General features: G+C 37.9%; 2 protein-coding genes across 15 annotated transcripts in view; one reads left to right on the top strand and one right to left on the bottom strand.

Moving 5' to 3' along the window:
* The window catches only part of si:ch211-14a17.10 (centrosomal protein of 290 kDa), a 41,943-nt gene extending 32,852 nt beyond the window's left edge, over positions 1 to 9,091 (bottom strand). For 12 of the 14 annotated variants that reach the window (XM_042428720.1, XM_042428730.1, XM_042428724.1 and 9 more), the window contains exons 1-26: positions 8,982 to 9,090; positions 8,794 to 8,876; positions 8,652 to 8,696; positions 8,502 to 8,526; positions 8,172 to 8,240; positions 8,003 to 8,092; positions 7,827 to 7,895; positions 7,624 to 7,719; positions 7,337 to 7,423; positions 7,082 to 7,180; positions 6,476 to 6,541; positions 6,282 to 6,371; positions 6,094 to 6,180; positions 5,905 to 5,994; positions 5,624 to 5,713; positions 5,268 to 5,351; positions 5,080 to 5,142; positions 4,918 to 4,980; positions 4,759 to 4,827; positions 4,523 to 4,606; positions 4,131 to 4,217; positions 3,340 to 3,423; positions 3,163 to 3,231; positions 2,966 to 3,055; positions 2,747 to 2,836; positions 2,562 to 2,651 (exon numbers count right to left, since the gene is read on the bottom strand). In XM_042428720.1, coding sequence (XP_042284654.1) covers positions 2,562 to 2,651; positions 2,747 to 2,836; positions 2,966 to 3,055; positions 3,163 to 3,231; positions 3,340 to 3,423; positions 4,131 to 4,217; positions 4,523 to 4,606; positions 4,759 to 4,827; positions 4,918 to 4,980; positions 5,080 to 5,142; positions 5,268 to 5,351; positions 5,624 to 5,713; positions 5,905 to 5,994; positions 6,094 to 6,180; positions 6,282 to 6,371; positions 6,476 to 6,541; positions 7,082 to 7,180; positions 7,337 to 7,423; positions 7,624 to 7,719; positions 7,827 to 7,895; positions 8,003 to 8,092; positions 8,172 to 8,240; positions 8,502 to 8,526; positions 8,652 to 8,696; positions 8,794 to 8,876; positions 8,982 to 9,057 — 2,035 coding nt within the window. In that variant the 5' untranslated portion in view covers positions 9,058 to 9,090. Of the gene's footprint in view, positions 1 to 2,561; positions 2,652 to 2,746; positions 2,837 to 2,965; positions 3,056 to 3,162; positions 3,232 to 3,339; positions 3,424 to 4,130; positions 4,218 to 4,522; positions 4,607 to 4,758; positions 4,828 to 4,917; positions 4,981 to 5,079; positions 5,143 to 5,267; positions 5,352 to 5,623; positions 5,714 to 5,904; positions 5,995 to 6,093; positions 6,181 to 6,281; positions 6,372 to 6,475; positions 6,542 to 7,081; positions 7,181 to 7,336; positions 7,424 to 7,623; positions 7,720 to 7,826; positions 7,896 to 8,002; positions 8,093 to 8,171; positions 8,241 to 8,501; positions 8,527 to 8,651; positions 8,697 to 8,793; positions 8,877 to 8,981 lie in introns of all 14 variants that reach the window. The other 2 variants (XM_042428733.1, XM_042428721.1) reach the window with 2 other exon arrangements.
* A 2,496-nt stretch (positions 9,092 to 11,587) lies between these two features.
* Positions 11,588 to 16,850, top strand: dhrs1 (dehydrogenase/reductase (SDR family) member 1). Its single transcript, XM_042428737.1, has 9 exons — positions 11,588 to 11,754; positions 12,564 to 12,713; positions 12,984 to 13,127; positions 13,258 to 13,337; positions 13,698 to 13,830; positions 13,941 to 14,084; positions 14,162 to 14,231; positions 15,949 to 16,029; positions 16,149 to 16,850. Exons 2-9 carry the CDS (start codon positions 12,570 to 12,572, stop codon positions 16,283 to 16,285), a joined length of 933 nt encoding a protein of 310 aa, XP_042284671.1. The 5' UTR covers positions 11,588 to 11,754; positions 12,564 to 12,569; the 3' UTR covers positions 16,286 to 16,850.
* Positions 16,851 to 17,391: the final 541 nt, after the last annotated feature.

The following is a 17,391-nucleotide window of genomic DNA, read 5'->3' as shown; positions in this document are numbered from 1 at the left end:
AGAATTCACCAGTGTGTTTGTTGTTTCCATTTACATTCCTATAGATGCAAATTCAAAAAATGCACTACAGAAAGAGTATGAGGTCATCAGCATTCACATGACAAAACAACTAGATGGTATTTTTATTGTAGGTGGTACTGCTTTACCTAAATTCCACTAGTATGTCCACATCCCCACCAGGGGAAGTAATACCCTGGACCATGTTTATACTAACATTCCTGGCAGCAAAAAAGCCCTCCCTCATTCCCGTTTTGGTCTATCAGACCATATTTCCCTGCTTCTCCTGCCTACTTACTCTCAGCTGATAAAAAGGGTCAAACCATTAGTAAAAACTGTTTGTGTGGACAGATGAAGCTACAGCAGCTCTACAGGACTGTGTTGAATACACAGACTGGCACATGTTTAGAGATGATGCCACCCAGGAAAACCACATTAGTCTTGAGGACTATACATCAACAGTGACATCATACATCAGCAAATGTGTTGATGATGTGGTAATCACAAAGACAATAAAATCATTCCCCAGCCAGAGAGCCTGAATGAATGGAGAGGTGAGGGCTCTATCCAGAGCCAAAAAAGCTGCCTTTCGGTCAGGTGACAAGGAAACATACATCACTGCCAGAGCAAGACTGAAAGCTGGCATCAAGGAGGCAAAGCAGAGACATGAGCAGAGACTGGAGAGAGACCTAAACACCACCAACACCAAAGATATGTGGCAGGCGATCCAGAACATCACAGCGTCTCACAATGCTCGCTTTGATATCCTCAACAAAGAGTCAGTTGTAAAGTCCACTCCGCCACCAGAGGATCTGCCACTATCAGTATCTACAGCAGATGTGAGAACAATCCTGCTGAGTGATTATGAATAAAGCTGCTGGGCCTGATAACATCCCTGGCCGTGTACTAAAATCATGTTCTGACCAGCTAGTTGATGTTATTACTGACATTTTTAACACTTGATTGTCACAGGAGAGTGTCCCCACCTGCTTCAAGACAGCCACCATCATCCCTGTACCTTAAAGGTCTGCAGCGTCTAGTCGAAAGACTACCGCCCTGTAGCACTTACTCCTGTTCTGATGAAATGCTTTGAAAAACTGCTTCTCCAGCACATCAAACACAACATCCCAGACAGCCTGGACCCTCACCAATTTGCATGCAGAACCAACAGATCCACAGAGGATGCCATCTCCACTGTCCTCCACTCAGTCTTCGCACACTTTGAAAATACCAACACCTACATCAGAATGTTGTTTGTTGGTTTCAGCTCAGCATTTAATACAATCTCCCCCATGAAATTGATTGGAAAACTTAGCACTCCGGGCTTGAGTACCACACTCTGCAACTGGATATTGGACTTTCTCACCGACAGACCCCAGACAGCTTGGATTGGTGGTCACACCTCCTCCACTCTAGTGCTCAACACCAGAGCCTCTCAGGGTTGTGTGCTCAGTTCCCTCCTATTCATGCTGTACACTCATGACTGCAAACCCCAACATGGAGAGAACTCTGTTGTGAAGTTTGCGTATGACACCACCATCATCGGCCAGATTTCAAACAACCATAAGAGTTCATACTGGGAGGAAATCAACAATCTTGCAGAATGGTGCACAGAGAACAACCTACTGCTCAATGTCAACAAAACCAAGAGGCTGATTGTTGATTTTAGAAAGAAGAAGGCAAAGACACACACTCCTGTCTACATCAGTGGAGCTGAGGTGGAGCAGGTGAACAGTTTTAGGTTCCTTGGAATCAACATCACAGAGAACCTGTCATGGACATCACGCATCTCCACCCTTGTAAAAAAAGCTCAGAAACGACTGTACTTCTTACAGAAACTTAAGAAGGCAAAATTCCCGTCCCAAGTTCTTGTTAACTGATACAGAGGAGCAATAGAAAGCACCCTGACTGGAAACATCACCAATTGGCATGAAATGTGCACGGCCCAAGACAGGAAGGCTCTGCAGCGGGTGATTAAAACCGCCCAGAACATCATCGGTACCCATCTACCGAGCATCAGTGATATCGGTGAGGTGAAGTGCCTGCACAGAGCCCAAAGGATACTAAAAGACAATACCCACCCCAACCACAGCCTGTTCACCCTGCTGCCGTCTAGCAAGAGATACAGAGTTATCTGCTGTCGTACCACCAGACTACAGAGCCGTTTCTCTCCTCAGGCTGTGAGATTCCTCAATTCATCCTCCACACTCCAAAATAAAAAATAGTTTTATTATTTGTTAATCAATTTATATGATTTCTGTTTTTGTGATAGCATAAAGGGACTACAAACTACATTTACATTTATACAACCTTGCGTTGTAAAATGATAATAATAAATTAATCTTGAATCTTGAATCTTAGTATAAATGCATGTGTTTCATGATTCTGTTTCAGTTGCTCCATGGACCAGCTCGGTTTACATGTACACTGAATTTAGAGTAAACTTATATCATATTGAACTATTCTTGATTAGTCTGATGTTTTTCCTTAAAGATACTTAAACAGTGTGGTAGGGAACCTGGACACATCTGGCCCAGCTGAAGGTTTTCTCCCACAACACTCACTAGCAACTGTAGAAGAAGTTGTTTGGGCCTCGTCACGCTTTTCTTTTTCTAGGTTTCTGAGTTGGTTGTGCAGATCAGTGATTGTTAGAACTGAGAAACACAGAAATGAGATATTATTCAGGACGAAAAAGATTTCAGATTATTTTTAATAATGAATGTAGACACCTTGTTGCCTTTTTACTTACTCAGTTTGGCATCTTTCTGATTCTTCTCATTCAGCTCATTGACTGATTTCTGTAGGTCTTTCTTCTTGGCTGTGAGCTCGTTTGTGAGCTCTGAGACAAATTTAAAACACATTAATTAGTTATATACAGAAAATCAGGATGCAATAACAACATTTTTTATTTTAGTTGTATGGATTGGAATGAATATGGGATTTGTAAAGGATTATTAGAGATACTTACGGGTTACCTGAGCGGTCTGTGACCTCTGGTGTTCTGACAGCTGTCTCTGCAAGTATTCCACTTGACTCTGCAGCGTCATGATTTTCAGCACTGAAGCACACAAAGATGTCAAAATATAGTAAATAATGTAATAAGATCTTATATAAACAGGACAGCTTGTCTGTGAATCTTTCTGCTCAAATTTATTTCCTACTCACTCAGTTTTGTGTTTTCATCGTCTTTGTCATTGATCTCACTGATAAGACCATCCACTCTGTTTTGCAACTCTAGAACAAAAAAATAGTCCTTGATGAGATTACATTTTATCTTTTGTGATTTGATTTGTCAAATAATGTCACTCTGAATTGTTACATTAGCATTTAAAACAGACTGACCTTTTCTTTGGTCACCAGTGGTCTCATTAGCAGCCTTTTTCTGATGGTCCCATATATCATTCTGCAGCTCAATGATTGTTAAAACTGAAAGAAACAAACATGCAGTGGGTTTGACTGAGTTTATTGCTTCAGAAACCTGTCTTACCAGCCCTCAATATTAAATGCAAAATGTCTATTTACTCCATTTATTACTCCATATTTCCATGACCTACATCAACTGCTGTCAAGTCAACAAGTATTTATGGTGTGTGAAACAGGACTTTTTGCTTGACAACAGGCTGATGGTTAATAATCAAAACATCAGTGGATTTGGTGTCTTAAAGAAAAGAGCACAAGGAAACACACTGAGATGCATAAACAGAGTTATTGCAAGCAGCGATATGAGGTTGAGTTTATCCATTGTGGGTAAAAATTGGAATTTTTCTCTCAAACATTCAACACATTTAGCTTTGTAGAAAGTAATATCTACTATCTAGTAGTGGATAGAGTACTTAATTAATCCCAAAGGGTAATTGTACTGTTGTAGCAGCCAAGTTACATAAATTACAAGTAAACATTTTTTCTTTCTGAAACACTGATGAAGGAACTTTTTGTCAAAAATAATTAGAAGACGAAAACAAAAACACAAGGAAAAAAACAACTTCTATTTAGTTTCTGTCTATAAGGGGTCAAGAGACTTGATATTTTAAGTGGTGACAAATCTGGCAACAACTATGAATTTACACCTTTAACAATGATTTGGACTTAAACAGTGACCTGATGATCACAGTGTATCAAATCAATGTGCTCACTTATTTTGGGGTTGGCCATCAGTTTCTCTATTTCTTCAGTCTTGGAGTTCAGTTCGTCTTGCTTCTCCTCCAGTTGCCTCTGCAGCTCTGTGGGGAGATAAAGCGAAAGACTAGGAGAGGCAGAAAAACATCAGCCATCAGTCTCCTACAGAGTCTTTAAAGTGACAACTCTGACAATCTACCACAGTGAGATAATTTTCCAAATCAGACCATTCTACTTTAACAATAGTTTCACTGTTAGTGGCGAGATCTGAACTCTGTCAGTTCTTGACTCTTGGAGACAGGAGAAATGATCTTATTCTACCTGTAAATTTAAAAATAATAATTGTAAGGAACACAAATTTCTCAATGCACAACAGAGTCAAACATTGACTGTGACCACTGTTACTCACCTGAGACCTTGTCTGGGTCTTTTGTGGTGGAGATCAGATCTTCCAGTGCCTTCAGATCATCATGCAGGTTTATCACGTTCAGAACTGACACAGAAAAACAAAGCAAACATCATTACACAGCTTATCAGGTGATGAACTGAGCAGAGGACACCTCTCATGAAAAAGGTGAGATCTCAGCTAAATATGAATATTGTACTGTACTGAAGCCATAATGACAATATTGTAACTTCACTCACTGAGTGCCACTTTGGAGTCTCCAGTTCTGTTCAGTTCTGCAATCTTCTGCTCAAATTCAGTCTTTACCTCTGATGGAAACAGACACATAATCCAAATCAGAAGTGAAACTGGAACATAAATTATCGGAGCGTTTAGCTGCAGTCATGTTAACAACTTACGCTCATATCTTTCCTCAAGTCCAGAGCATTCCTCACTCTTTAATTGCAATTTCCTCTGCAACTCTGTTGTTTGGAAAGAGAAAGTCCGGACATCAAAATTCTCACTTGCAATGGTACCTTTTGTTATGTCATTGTTTCGTTCTGAGGATAAAACCCACTCACCCTTTATTTCAGCCTGAGCTCTGGCATACTCCCTTTCTTTGGTTTGAAGCACAGTCTGAAGGGCTGATTTACAACAGTGACATATAAACAAATTGAGTCTTTCTAGATATTTATGGCAGCTATTTTTGGCAATTATCAGCCGTTTTTTGGCAGGACTTTAAAAATAGTAGCAGGAGAGGATAACTCACTGGTTTCTTGATTTCTTGATGGTGTCTCTAGCTTGTCATCCTGCAGCTCTCTCACGTCTTTCATTATGTTGATAATCTTTATGACTGCTCCAAGCAAAATACAATTTAAAAAAACCAACAGCAAGAACAAAAAAAAACAGATTTGTTTTAAAACTATGAATTTTTAAGGGTGACAAATTTAAGCTGTATATGAGTGCTTTGTTTTTGCTTTGCTTTTAGTGGTTTGGTGATATAAGAAAATATGAGAATCATCAGTGATTTAGAGATTTGTTTCCCAAAACGAATATATAATCATTTCAAATTAAACTCGTTATTCTAAGCAATAGTTATTATGTATAACTGCAGCTCATACTCACTCAGTTGTGCCTGGGTAAAGTCTGTCTCCTCCAGTTGTCTCTGTAGGTCGCTGAACTTTTTCTTCTCCGCATCCAACATAACTCTTAGCTCTAGGATGAAAAAACAACAACAATCTTTTCCTTTTGGATTTTACTATACAAGTAATGAAAACATTTGAAGAAAGATTTGTAGAAGTTCATTCTGTAATAATTTCATAATCTCACAATAAAAAGACATATACAAAAGTGACTTTGAACTTATTTAGGTAAATCAAGGTTCATAGAGCTGTAGGATCATCCACCTTTAAGTAGGGAGTCAGTTGTAGTTTTGGTGTTTAACATTAACTGTCGAAAATGATCCACCTTGCTCTGCAGTTCCAAAATTTCCTTGGCTGGAGAAAAAAGAAAGAAGATGTCAAATCAATGCTGTTGTAAACCACAACAATAACAACTGAACTGCTTTCTTTTTTTTTTTTAAATTGCACACTTACTAAGTTCTGAGTTATTCTCATCACGATTCAACTGTAAAATCTTCTTTTTAAGGAGCTCGACCTTTTGCCTCCATTGCCTTTGGAAATCTAACCAAAGAAACAAAAAATGATGACTTACAGCAGCTCTAGATAATAAGACAAGGTCCACAACAGTATGAGATCTCCAGACGCACAGTATAGTCACTCACCAGCAGCATTAGTCCTGGATTTCTCAGTGTGGTAAGTGATCATCCTCTGAATCACTGTGATCTGACTGTGCACAGAAACCAGCTCCAGCACTAGAGGACCAACAGAGAACATGTGTCAGGAAATGTTTGATACAGAACCTTTGACATTGCAGATTATAAAGGAAATATTGACAGATGTGGAGAGATATACTGACTTGCTGAGTCGGCATCTCCTTTGCCCCGCAGCTCATCGATGTTCGTTTTCAGCTGTACTTGTAGAGCTGATGGGAATTAGCAGAATGTGAATCATTAATACAGAATTAAAATGCTAAAAGATGGATTTCTGCAAAACTAAATTTCTAAACATAAAGATGGTATAAAGTGAAAGGATATTAAAGCAAGACTGTAACTTTTGTTAAGCAGCTGCCACGGCAGAAACAAGTGACTATTATGAGATAATGCTAAATGCTAAACTTTATTTGGTATAAACTACTGGCATTTAGCTAAAATGCTTCAGTATTGTTAGAAGCAGAAATGAAGAATAGTAATAAATTAAGCAAAGTGACACAGTAATGTACACTATAAAGCAATATTTACCTAAAGTTTGCTGACACTGGCTAACATACTAGTAAGACTGTAGCAGAAAAAACCCTGAGTGAATTGAACTGAGCAAGGGTGTGTTTTATTGCTTATGAATTCAATGTTTTATTCGTAAGTTATTTCTCCTCTTAAAAGTTACATAGTCTCACTTCAAATGTACTGACTGAATTATGAACAGGCACTTTTCATATCTAAACATGCAGGTAGGTACAACAATTTACCCAGAATTCTCTGGCTTTGCTGAGGACTGGCTTCTCCTCTTCTTGACTCTGCCTGCTCTAAATCCCAGATCTGATTTTGCAGTGAGAGGATCTGAAGAACTGAACACACATATAAAAACAAGTCAACCATTTGTGAATAGCTAATAAGTTGGCACAAATCACAATAGGATCTGCCCTTGAGATTCGTCGCTGTTTACTGCTCAGCTGTTCTACAAATGTCTAATAAAGGTTTGTTTATTTTTTTAAAGCTCTTACTGAGCACTGAGTTCGGGTGGCTTCTCTTAATCTGCTCCGTCTTCAAATTCAGTTCATGGATCTTCTCTTGCAGCTCTCTCTGCAGCACTGTGAGACACAAGTTTAGATATGAAAGTTTTCCATCAAAGCCGTTGTCACAGAGGATCTCAACGGGATTAGCATTATAGAAGAATATCAAACAGTTGTAGCTGAGTTCAAATATTTGTAGATAATAATTAATATTCAGGATGCTAAATTGAAAATACTTTGCCAGCAGATATAGAACAAAGTAGTGAAACAGCACTCACCTGTAATGTCAATAGTACTTTCAGTAGAATTAGAAGCAAGTTCGATCTTCTTCTGTAACGTATTTACCTCCCTGGTGATTGTAATGATCTTCAGAACTAGAAAGAAACTTGGCATTACCACGTGATAAAAAATATCTGAAGAAATGGTGATATGTGCTATAAAATATTAAATGAAAATTGAGAGGTTTTACTCTCAAACTTACTCAGAGAAGTGTCGCTATCAAATTTCTCCAGGAGCTCTTTCATTTTATTTTGCAGCTGGGTTTTATAAGCTGTCAAGGAATTAAAGATACATTTTAACATGTATTTTTGTTGCGCAAAGTGTATCCGTTTCACATGTGCCACATATGTAGAGTATAATTTACAATAAAAGGCTTACAGCTAGTAATAGCTGAGGCTGTCGCACTGCATGTGGAAAGCTTCAGTTTCAGCTGTCTGATTTCTGTCCTCAGTCCAAACGCTTCATTATCTGTCAGAAAGATCAGAGGTTATATCAGTTATATCAGAGCTATAGTAAGCCAACTCCTACTAAAAGGATGTATACTAACCTGGTTGGTTGTTGTGGAGAGTTGCCTGTTGAAGTTGCTTGTTAAGCAAAGTAAGCTGTTCCTTCACACCTGACAAAGACAGCAAGTCAGCAAGATAATAGACAGAGCGCAATGTCAGCCTTAACCTACTGTGCACACTTGCAATGAGAATTGTTACTTGTATCTCAGTCAACAGTGCTGCTGCTACCTAATACAAAAGCTGCTTGCTCAGTACTGTAACCGTGTCACTGTAACTGGTAAGTATTCTACATATAATCAGTGCACATGATCTGCTGTATGATTTGTCTGACATGCACATATTGTTAAGTATAAGTATAAAGAACCACTCACCAACACAAGTTTTGACAGTAATTGACTGTAAGAGAACAAAACATATAGAATTCATTGAAATAAATGAAAAAAGTAGATTTAAAAAATCATTTTATGTAGAAAACAAACCAAATGAGAAATGTATAAGCCTAAAAAGTATTTGCTACATACCGTTACATTTATGTTCCTGGGATCAATTCCTTCTGGTAGGGTGATCTGAGGTCAACAGGGTAGAGGACACTGTTATCAATCTGTATTAAATTGTTTATATGAATATGTTCTCATTTGATAAGTCACAGTCTAGGGGACTCACTGGGATACTTGAAATGATCTTGTCCAGCTCTGGATTTCCTGTATGACCGATTAAAGTTTTCCCATCATCATGGATTGAGGCGACTGACAAAGAAAAAAATCCACATTAACTGTCAGAGTTTTAAAAACATTTATATTAATTGGCTCCTTACTAAATGAGTGCAATGTGGATGAGTTACTGTTGCTTACCGTGTCTGCTGTCAGAAGCCTGGACAACACAGAAGAGAAGGAGGGCAATCCAAATAAAGGGAGACCCTCCAGCCATTGCGCTTCTATCATAAAACTTTCTCCTTCTGTTCTTTCTGCTGTCGTAATGCTTTTATACACAGCTGAATGAAGAATGTGTGGGGGCGGCGTTGACTTTTGGATTACAGTATAATACTATCTATCTATCTATCTATCTTATCTATCATCCCTCCAGCCTGTGACTATCCAATTTATTAAGTAAGTAAACAGGTCTGTTTAACCAAATATACTAATATACTGAAATATCTTATGACAAAGTATATTAATATAATTTTAATTCATTCTTAGTACGATGTTCATTCCACTTATTATTTTAAGCTACAAGTCATGAATGTATGATAAGCAACTCTACAACTGACAGGTTGCAGTTGCCAAACACATCTATTTACACTGAGTTAATAATTCAAATGTTTTTCAGGAGGTTTTTGTATGACCATCTGTCATCAATCTTGATCAAGCCTGAATGAACGACGACTCCCCACTGCTCTGAATACTTAGAAATGATTCAGCACAAACTCTGAGTATATATAAAAAGACGCTTGGCAAATACGTGTTTCAACTTTATTTCAATGACAAATAAGGGCAATGCCACAATGTTAGTGCACAACAAAACTGGCACTGGATTTATGAAGACAAAAAAATCTGAATTCCTGTTAGACTGCAAAATTTGTAAGAATATAATTTATCTTCTACTGACAATAATCACCCAATAAACAATGTTCTACTACAAAAGTCCTGTCTTTAATGGGACACACTCGCTCATGCAAGTGTCAGAAGGCAACAGATAGAATATAAAACTTAGCTGAGCACTAGCTTACTTACTGCTGACTGAGACAGTCCTAAATAGTCACAAGATCACAACGATTATCCAACTTGTGACTTGATTCATATTACAGGAGGAACAGAATATCCTTACATACTACAACTTTAGTAAACGTCAACTTTAACCAGACTTTTAATCCACACAAAATTTTAAATCACTAATCCTAAACCATCAGATACAGTTACTGATAAGACCTCTGTTAGGGGGAGCACTGGGTGAAGCAATGCTGGAAATTATGACATCTGAGTTTGGCTTGAATCAAGGTCTGAGCTTTTTTTTAAAATCTGTTTTCAGTTATTTCCCGTAATGTTCATGTGTTGATAATGATTAACTCAATCTTTTTTACCTAGGTCATATTTTGTAATTCGTTTTGTTGTATTTTCCCTGGAAAATCCCACTGAGGTTAAAAATCTCTTGCTGACTTGCAAGAATGTCCTGGCCACGACTCCCACTGTGGTAAAGTGTAACTTAATGTTTTAATGTCCCTCAATGTGTTTGCCACAACCCACAGTGAAACTGTTTGACTTCACCAGTGATTTATTTTGGTTCAAGCTTTTCACATCAATAACACGAAGCAGACATTTTAACTTGTCATAGTAGGAAAAGCACAGGTGTATTTAATTACCTTAATGACAGCTCTGTTCTATTCAACTGTCCCAGTAAGCCATGACAGTGTGACAGTGAGCCAGCCTGCACAATACCAGAACCCTAAAATCATTCATTTTACTATTGGCATGACATTTGACATGCCAATGGTACAAAATGAACAGGAGTAATAACATTAATGATCTCTGCATTCCAATTAGTTGAGTCAGTTTCAGGATCCAGACAATCTACATTTTACACTTTTGTAATATTTCACAGTAACATGCAAATGTGAAAGAATGTGAGTGAGTGAAGAAATACACAGAAGTTGAATGGGTTAGGGTGACGGGACGGGATTATCTAGATTCTTTGTTGCTTCTTTTTTCCCTTTTTTACCTCTCCACGGTTTATTTTGTTGTTACTGTCAAGTGGATACTTTTATAACTCATCCTCTGGCTTTGGAGCAAAAAGTGATTAATTGTTCTGTATTTAACCCAAACTGCTCAATAAAAATATGTTTGAACAAAATAATTTTTGAAGCCACTGAATAGCTTTCATATACACAGCCGAGAGTTGTACCTCGGGTATTTGGAAATGTTCTTGTAACATTTAATATCCTATTATTCATGTATTACTATTACCACTACAACTACAACTCCAACGTCTTCCTTTGATCATAATCATCATTATTGTTATCACTACCTTCATGAGCTACATGGATTTTTAGAAGGACTATGGCGCCATCGTGTGTATATTTAAATTAAAAAAGCATTGAAGTTACACCAAAGACTTAACTGTAAGTTCACTGGCCAATCAACTAATCAACTAAACCACAACAGGTTGAAGCGCATGCGTTTTTCAATCAAGGATTATTTGACACTCAAAATGTCATCGATAGTTGATTAAGATATTAAGTCATGACTGTTTGAGTGTTTAATCCCATAACAACTTGAATATCTGGGGCGAACATGCGCTGTTCTCGAGCAGTCAAACGAAGGAGGAAGAGGCGCCCGTGAATCCCACAGATGTATAACAAGAGCTCTTATAGTACATCCATGGTGACTCCTCAGTGACCCAGCTGCTGTATTCTGTTCTCTCCGCGTCTTCTCGCGATATCTCACGATATCTCGCGGTGATAGGATCGTAACTGTAACACTGGTCACATTACTCATAGCTTGAGGCTCTGCAACACGGTCGGATATCACAACAGCAGCATAAACCAGCCGTGAGATTTGCACCAAAACGTTTCCTTGCCGGGACAGTTATTGGCACTTGACGAACCAGATCCAGCGCCTTCTGTGAAATAAGGTTTTTGATGATGCAGTTTAGCAAATTCAATAGATTTCTGTCTGTTTGTTTTTGGGTTTTTTTTACAATGTACTTTGTTAACAGGGCAGTCAGATTAAGCACGAAATTTAATCCAAATGAGCCGTCAATTTAGGTTTTAACTGAATTTTTGTCGTTGTTAAAGTCTGTTATAACGAGATAACTTGTTCTAACGAGAAGAATTTCGTTACAACACCCGTAAAATTATTGTTACTATTGTTATTAAAACGAAAATGTGTGTTGTGAACAATTAAAAGTTAACCTAAAAACGAGAAAGAAAACATGTATAACATGAATGTGTGTTGTTATTGTGAGTAAGAACTCGTTTCATAACACATGTTCTCTCTAAAATGAGAAACTGAGGAGATTTTATTGTATATGTCGCCACAGTTTATCATTTTTATGTTGTAAGTTGTTGTACTTGCCTCCCACAGTACATTTATGTGTTTCACAAGTAAAACTTAGCCTACTCACCCTTACCCTACATTAGCTAACGTTTAATCACTTATGAGTCACTGATCAGTGATATCACCCCTATGACTGATAATCAGTAGATATGTAGATATCAGTAGTGTGTCAGTTGTATAGGCATAATGTTGAATAGCAGTTACTAAACCATGTAGTTGTGTTACGTAAAAATATAGCCCCTCTTAACTCTGGACAGGGGGCGGGAGAGTTTCCTTTATGCAACACTCTTGCAACGTTTTTTTTTTTTTTTTTACCTCTGTACATATTTACCAGACAATTTGAGCTCACTGTGTCATATATGCTGTGTTGTCTTCTGACTCCAGAGAAAAATGTCCCTGTCTGGCTGGGTGTGTGTGGTAACCGGTGCCTCCAGAGGCATTGGTAGGGGAATAGCTCTCCAGCTGTCCGAGGCAGGAGCCACCGTCTACATCACTGGACGCCAGGAGAAGACTCTGAAACAAACTGCTGCACAGGTGAAATTATGAGCTTGTGTTTGTTATAGTTGCTAAATTAAATCGCTATTAGGTAGATAAAAAAAAGGAATTTTCTCAAACCTATTTCTTGCTGTTAAAAGTGTCATCAATTTGTGATCAGTCTGTTAAACTCACAAATCTGTGAATTCTTCCCTCCAGTCCTTGTTGGTGGATAACTTAGAAAAAGTTGCTTTGTAGTGCTGTAATAGTATTGTGTCTGTCAGGATTTGCTGACATGGCTCACAGTGGTTGTGTTTATTTACAACACAGGTTAAGGAGAGGGGTGGAAACTGTGTGCCAGTTATCTGTGATTCTACAAAAGACGAAAATATTGAAGAACTGTTTGAACAAATCAAACGTGAACAGAATGGCAGGCTGGATATCCTGGTGAACAATGCCTACGCTGGGGTACAGGTTGGTACCATTACGACACTTAATGTAGAGAAAAGCTGTTTGAATGAAAGGGAACAGTATGAAAGAGGACCAACCATAAACAGCCCACTGTGTGATTTACCTGAACTAAAAACATGACGTGTTACCCCAGGATATCTTCGAGAATATGGGAAAGAAGTTCTGGGAAACAGATCCGTCTATTTGGGATTCCATCAACAACACAGGGCTCAGGTAGGCCTTTGTGCTCCGTCATGTCTGATACAGCAGAGTCAACTGAGTCATTGCCAGTGAACTGTTTAGTCATTTCCTCTAAGGACATATTTCCAGTCATCAGCTGTTGCTCTTTATTTGACCTTCTTTTTTTAGTTTTCAGTTCAGTGGAAATTCACTCGGAGGCGTTGCTCTTTCAAGAATTCATAACAATACAAAGATGAAACTTAGAGATATGAAGCATACTGTGTTATGTTTAATGTAAATCCAAGCGGTTACAATTTGTAGTCTTGCTTTACGTTTCTCTACAAAAATTTGATTTACTTCAAAAAAATAATAGTTGATTTTTATGACTTCTTTCTATTTTTATTTATCTGGCAGGGGCCACTATTTCTTCTCAGTTTACGCGTCCCGGTTGATGGTGGCTCAAGGCCGAGGTTTGATAGTGACTATTTCATCAATGGGAGGGCTGCGCTATCTCTTCAATGTGCCATACGGCGTTGGTAAAGCCGCTGTAAGTTCTTTTCCCAGTTAACACAAACACACATATAATTAGATCTAAATTCTATAGGCACACCTTTTATGTACAATAAAAACTTGTTTTCTATTGCGGTTTCTTTCCAGTGTGACAGGCTGGCAGCAGACATGGCTGTTGAGCTGAAAAGTAGGGGAGTGGTTTCTGTCAGCCTGTGGCCGGGAGCAGTGCAGACAGAGTTGGTGTCTCAGTTCATACTGGAGAAGGATACACCAGAGGGTGTAAATTCTAAGGTAGACTCTTCTTCTGACAGCAAATGCATTTCCATGGAAACTACCTAAGCTGGTTTGATAAATTCTCTTTTCCTCAGTTTAAAGATGTATTTGCTGCTGGAGAAACCACAGAACTGAGCGGGAAGTGCATAGTCAACCTGGCAAAAGGTAGGATTATAATATATAAGATGGTATTCACTTCACAGTTGACTCCTGGGGCTCTACTTTCATGAAGCAAGCGGCGTGGCACACATCGCAGTCAAGTGCATCCTGCACAGTGCATTTGCACTTTTGGTATATTCATGGCCAGGCTCACCAGGCGCACTTGCATACGGGGTGGGACCAGAAAGAATTAATTATCATAAATTATAAGTGGGTGTGTTAAGAGGGCGTGACAATCATGGCCAATCACTACCTCAGAAGAAACTTATTGTTGTCTGGGATGTGTAGAGTTTCAAATATGAATACAGCAGCTCAAATATACTTCCAAAAGCAGGTGATAACTCTTTTTAAGTTTAATTCACGTTTCTGGACACGCTGATGATCCGGTGATCACCATGTTTCTGTGCATTATCACAATGATCCATACAATAACCATCTGAGGTTAAATAAAACTGTAGTGCCATATATAAAATGAAAATAGAATTTAAAAGGTATTTTTTAAAGTTTAAATCTGTTTTAAATGGGACATACTGTAGAAAGGGAGATTTCCATTTCATTTTTGATTATAAAGCAGGTCTAGGTGCTATATAAATAGTGTGGAAGTATCAAAACGCTCATTCCACAGAGAAATGAACACAGCCTGTATTCAGAAACTGTGCCTTTAAATGCACTTGTTTGGAGCAGTTTGGACTTCTGTAAGGTTGTGATGTCACAAGTATACACTCAGCATTGTAACTAGGTAATTTTTTATCATAAAAACATGCAAATGTCTGTCAATAGACCATGAAAATGAAAATATTAAACTGAGAAAGGGGCATAATATGATCTCTTTAATGTTTTACATGCTAAAATAACTGCTGACGTTTTGGGAGGGAAATAGTTGTAGTTTAATCTTCATATTGTGACAGACACACACGTGATTCTGATAATGATCCACAAATAACTTGGGGTTTTTAAAAATAAAATTTAACTCAAACAGTCTCTATCACATGTTGCTCATCACCATCCACACTTTTCCCAGACCTGTTGATTTGCATTAGAAACTGTACAGAATTATTCATCATAACTGACAAGTTTGATATGCACATAAGCCTGGAGGTTTCTGCGGTTATTTTGCAACGGTCTGGTCAAACTGGTACTAGTTACACAAAATTTAACCAGCAGATCTGCCGTTCAGAATTGTCAACATCACTCCAATTAAAGACTGCAGATGGATCAGACAAGCTACCTGCTGCCCTCAGATGGCTTAAAGAGATTCAACAGAGTAAAAGAAAGGTTGTCAGTACATGATGCAAGCTGGTAAGAATAAGTCATCAATGTTTATTCAGTCTTGCATGCATTAATGCCATTACCAGAAATAAAAGTGTAAACATGAGTAAAACAAAAAAGTGGTTTGTGTGAATTTCAGAGAGGTTTATATGGGCGTGCCTTCACCAAATAAATATTACAGAATGTAAGTGCACCGAGCAGGTGGGTGGTGCAGGAAAATATGAGCTTCTTAGTTGGCATGAAAATAGAGCTCCTGGAGTCGCCACTAAATTTCAGCCAGAAAGGCTTTCTACAAGTGAGCATTTGAGTAACTGTATGCACATATTTGATTTTTGCCTATGCTGTTCACTGTAAAATATTTTCAGGAACTGATTTTTATTGCTGATTATTTTATAGAGACTGTTTGTTTGCTAAGTAAACATACATTGTTGTGGTTTCTGTCTCTGTCTGAAAGATAAAAGTCTGATGTCGCTGACTGGGAAAGTTATAATGACTTGTGACCTGGCAAGGCGCTATGGGATTCAAGATATTGATGGTAAATTTGTATTTATTCTTCAGGGTTTTTTTTTTTTAACATTTGAAGATTAGAGATTTGGTCTCACCATTATGTGCAATCACCTCATTCTAATATTATGTCCATCTGTTTATTTCCAGGGCGAAGTGTAGTTGACTACACCTCCCTAAAATTCCTGTTGACTCAGGTCCCATATCTCTCCTGGCTCTCAGTTGTTGTCCCTTCATTCCTACGACTGCCACGCTTTGTGCTCACCCTGGCAAATAGCCGCTTCTAAACAGTTCCTGCATCAGTACTGACATGCCAGTAATACATTGTTTCAGCTGACACATGTGGTCCAAACTTTAGATCCTATATAAGCCTTGTGAGTGGTTTTGGATCACATCCATTACTGTTAGCTGAAGGGAGATAATAACACTTAACATGTTAAACTATTTACACTACCTTTTTTTTATTTTTATGAAGGATTGTTGTTTAAATGACCTTACATATCCACTACTACTCGAGGACTTGATGAATGTGATTCTATGAAGTTTGAGGTAAACATGAAGGACGGTCTAGAATATTTTGTGTATTTTAAGATGCAATGTCACCTGTGGGTGAAGCCACACAATGATGGGAATTATTAATATCACCACATGTATCATTTTTTCAAGCAGTTTACAAAATCACAATTATCTGAAGCAAACTATGACACATTTTTAGAAACATATGAATGTTTGTGTATTTTTGCATCTATTTGTAATATTTCTATTAAATGTATATACACAGTACTACAACTTCCAGTGTATTTCAATTGCCAAGTGACCGTATAAATAAATAAAGACTCTCACTGCTGTTAACACTTCTGATTCCTTTTTGCAAAGTAACAAATTGGTAGCATATCAAAAACCTATAAAATAAGATAATGATTTTAACATAGAAGGTGGAATTTTGTGCAGATTTGTTGATATCTACAACTTGCCAATTTTATTCTATTATTAAGCATTAAAAAGAAACAGTAAATCTACCTTTGACCCTTGTCTTATTTTCGGTTACAGAACAGCATATCTGACACTGACGCCAGCATATTGCTCAAGACACACAGTATCACTGGAACACTTCAGTGATATTATACTTCCATCTTGTTTACAATACAATGAAAAGCCTCACAAGTTGACTATTCACATATTTAACATGTAGGCTAAACTGTACGTGATACAGTACATCTACACCTCTCTGGCTCTGATTTTTTTGGTAATATTTTGGGGATTGACCCCATCCATAGCAAGGATTTTAGAAATACTTAGGTCCCTCCCCCCAACCCCCAAGCACACTTTAAAATGCTTTTAGTTATTTGGATTTTTCATATTTTATTTATTTACTTAAATGTTCAGTTAACTG

This window comes from Thunnus maccoyii, chromosome 12, assembly GCF_910596095.1.
Source record: "Thunnus maccoyii chromosome 12, fThuMac1.1, whole genome shotgun sequence".
Lineage (NCBI taxonomy): Eukaryota > Metazoa > Chordata > Actinopteri > Scombriformes > Scombridae > Thunnus > Thunnus maccoyii.
The sequence above is the reverse complement of the archived record's forward strand: the minus strand, read 5'-3'. Positions and strand labels throughout refer to the sequence as shown.

Bases quoted from the DNA above. Each gene is read 5' to 3' on its own strand.
- dhrs1 (XM_042428737.1), top strand. From the start codon at position 12,570: ATGTCCCTGTCTGGCTGGGTGTGTGTGGTAACCGGTGCCTCCAGAGGC. The intron at 13,128-13,257 runs GTTGGTACCATT...GTGTTACCCCAG, and splicing joins ATGCCTACGCTGGGGTACAG to GATATCTTCGAGAATATGGG. The intron at 16,030-16,148 runs GTAAATTTGTAT...GTTTATTTCCAG, and splicing joins TGGGATTCAAGATATTGATG to GGCGAAGTGTAGTTGACTAC.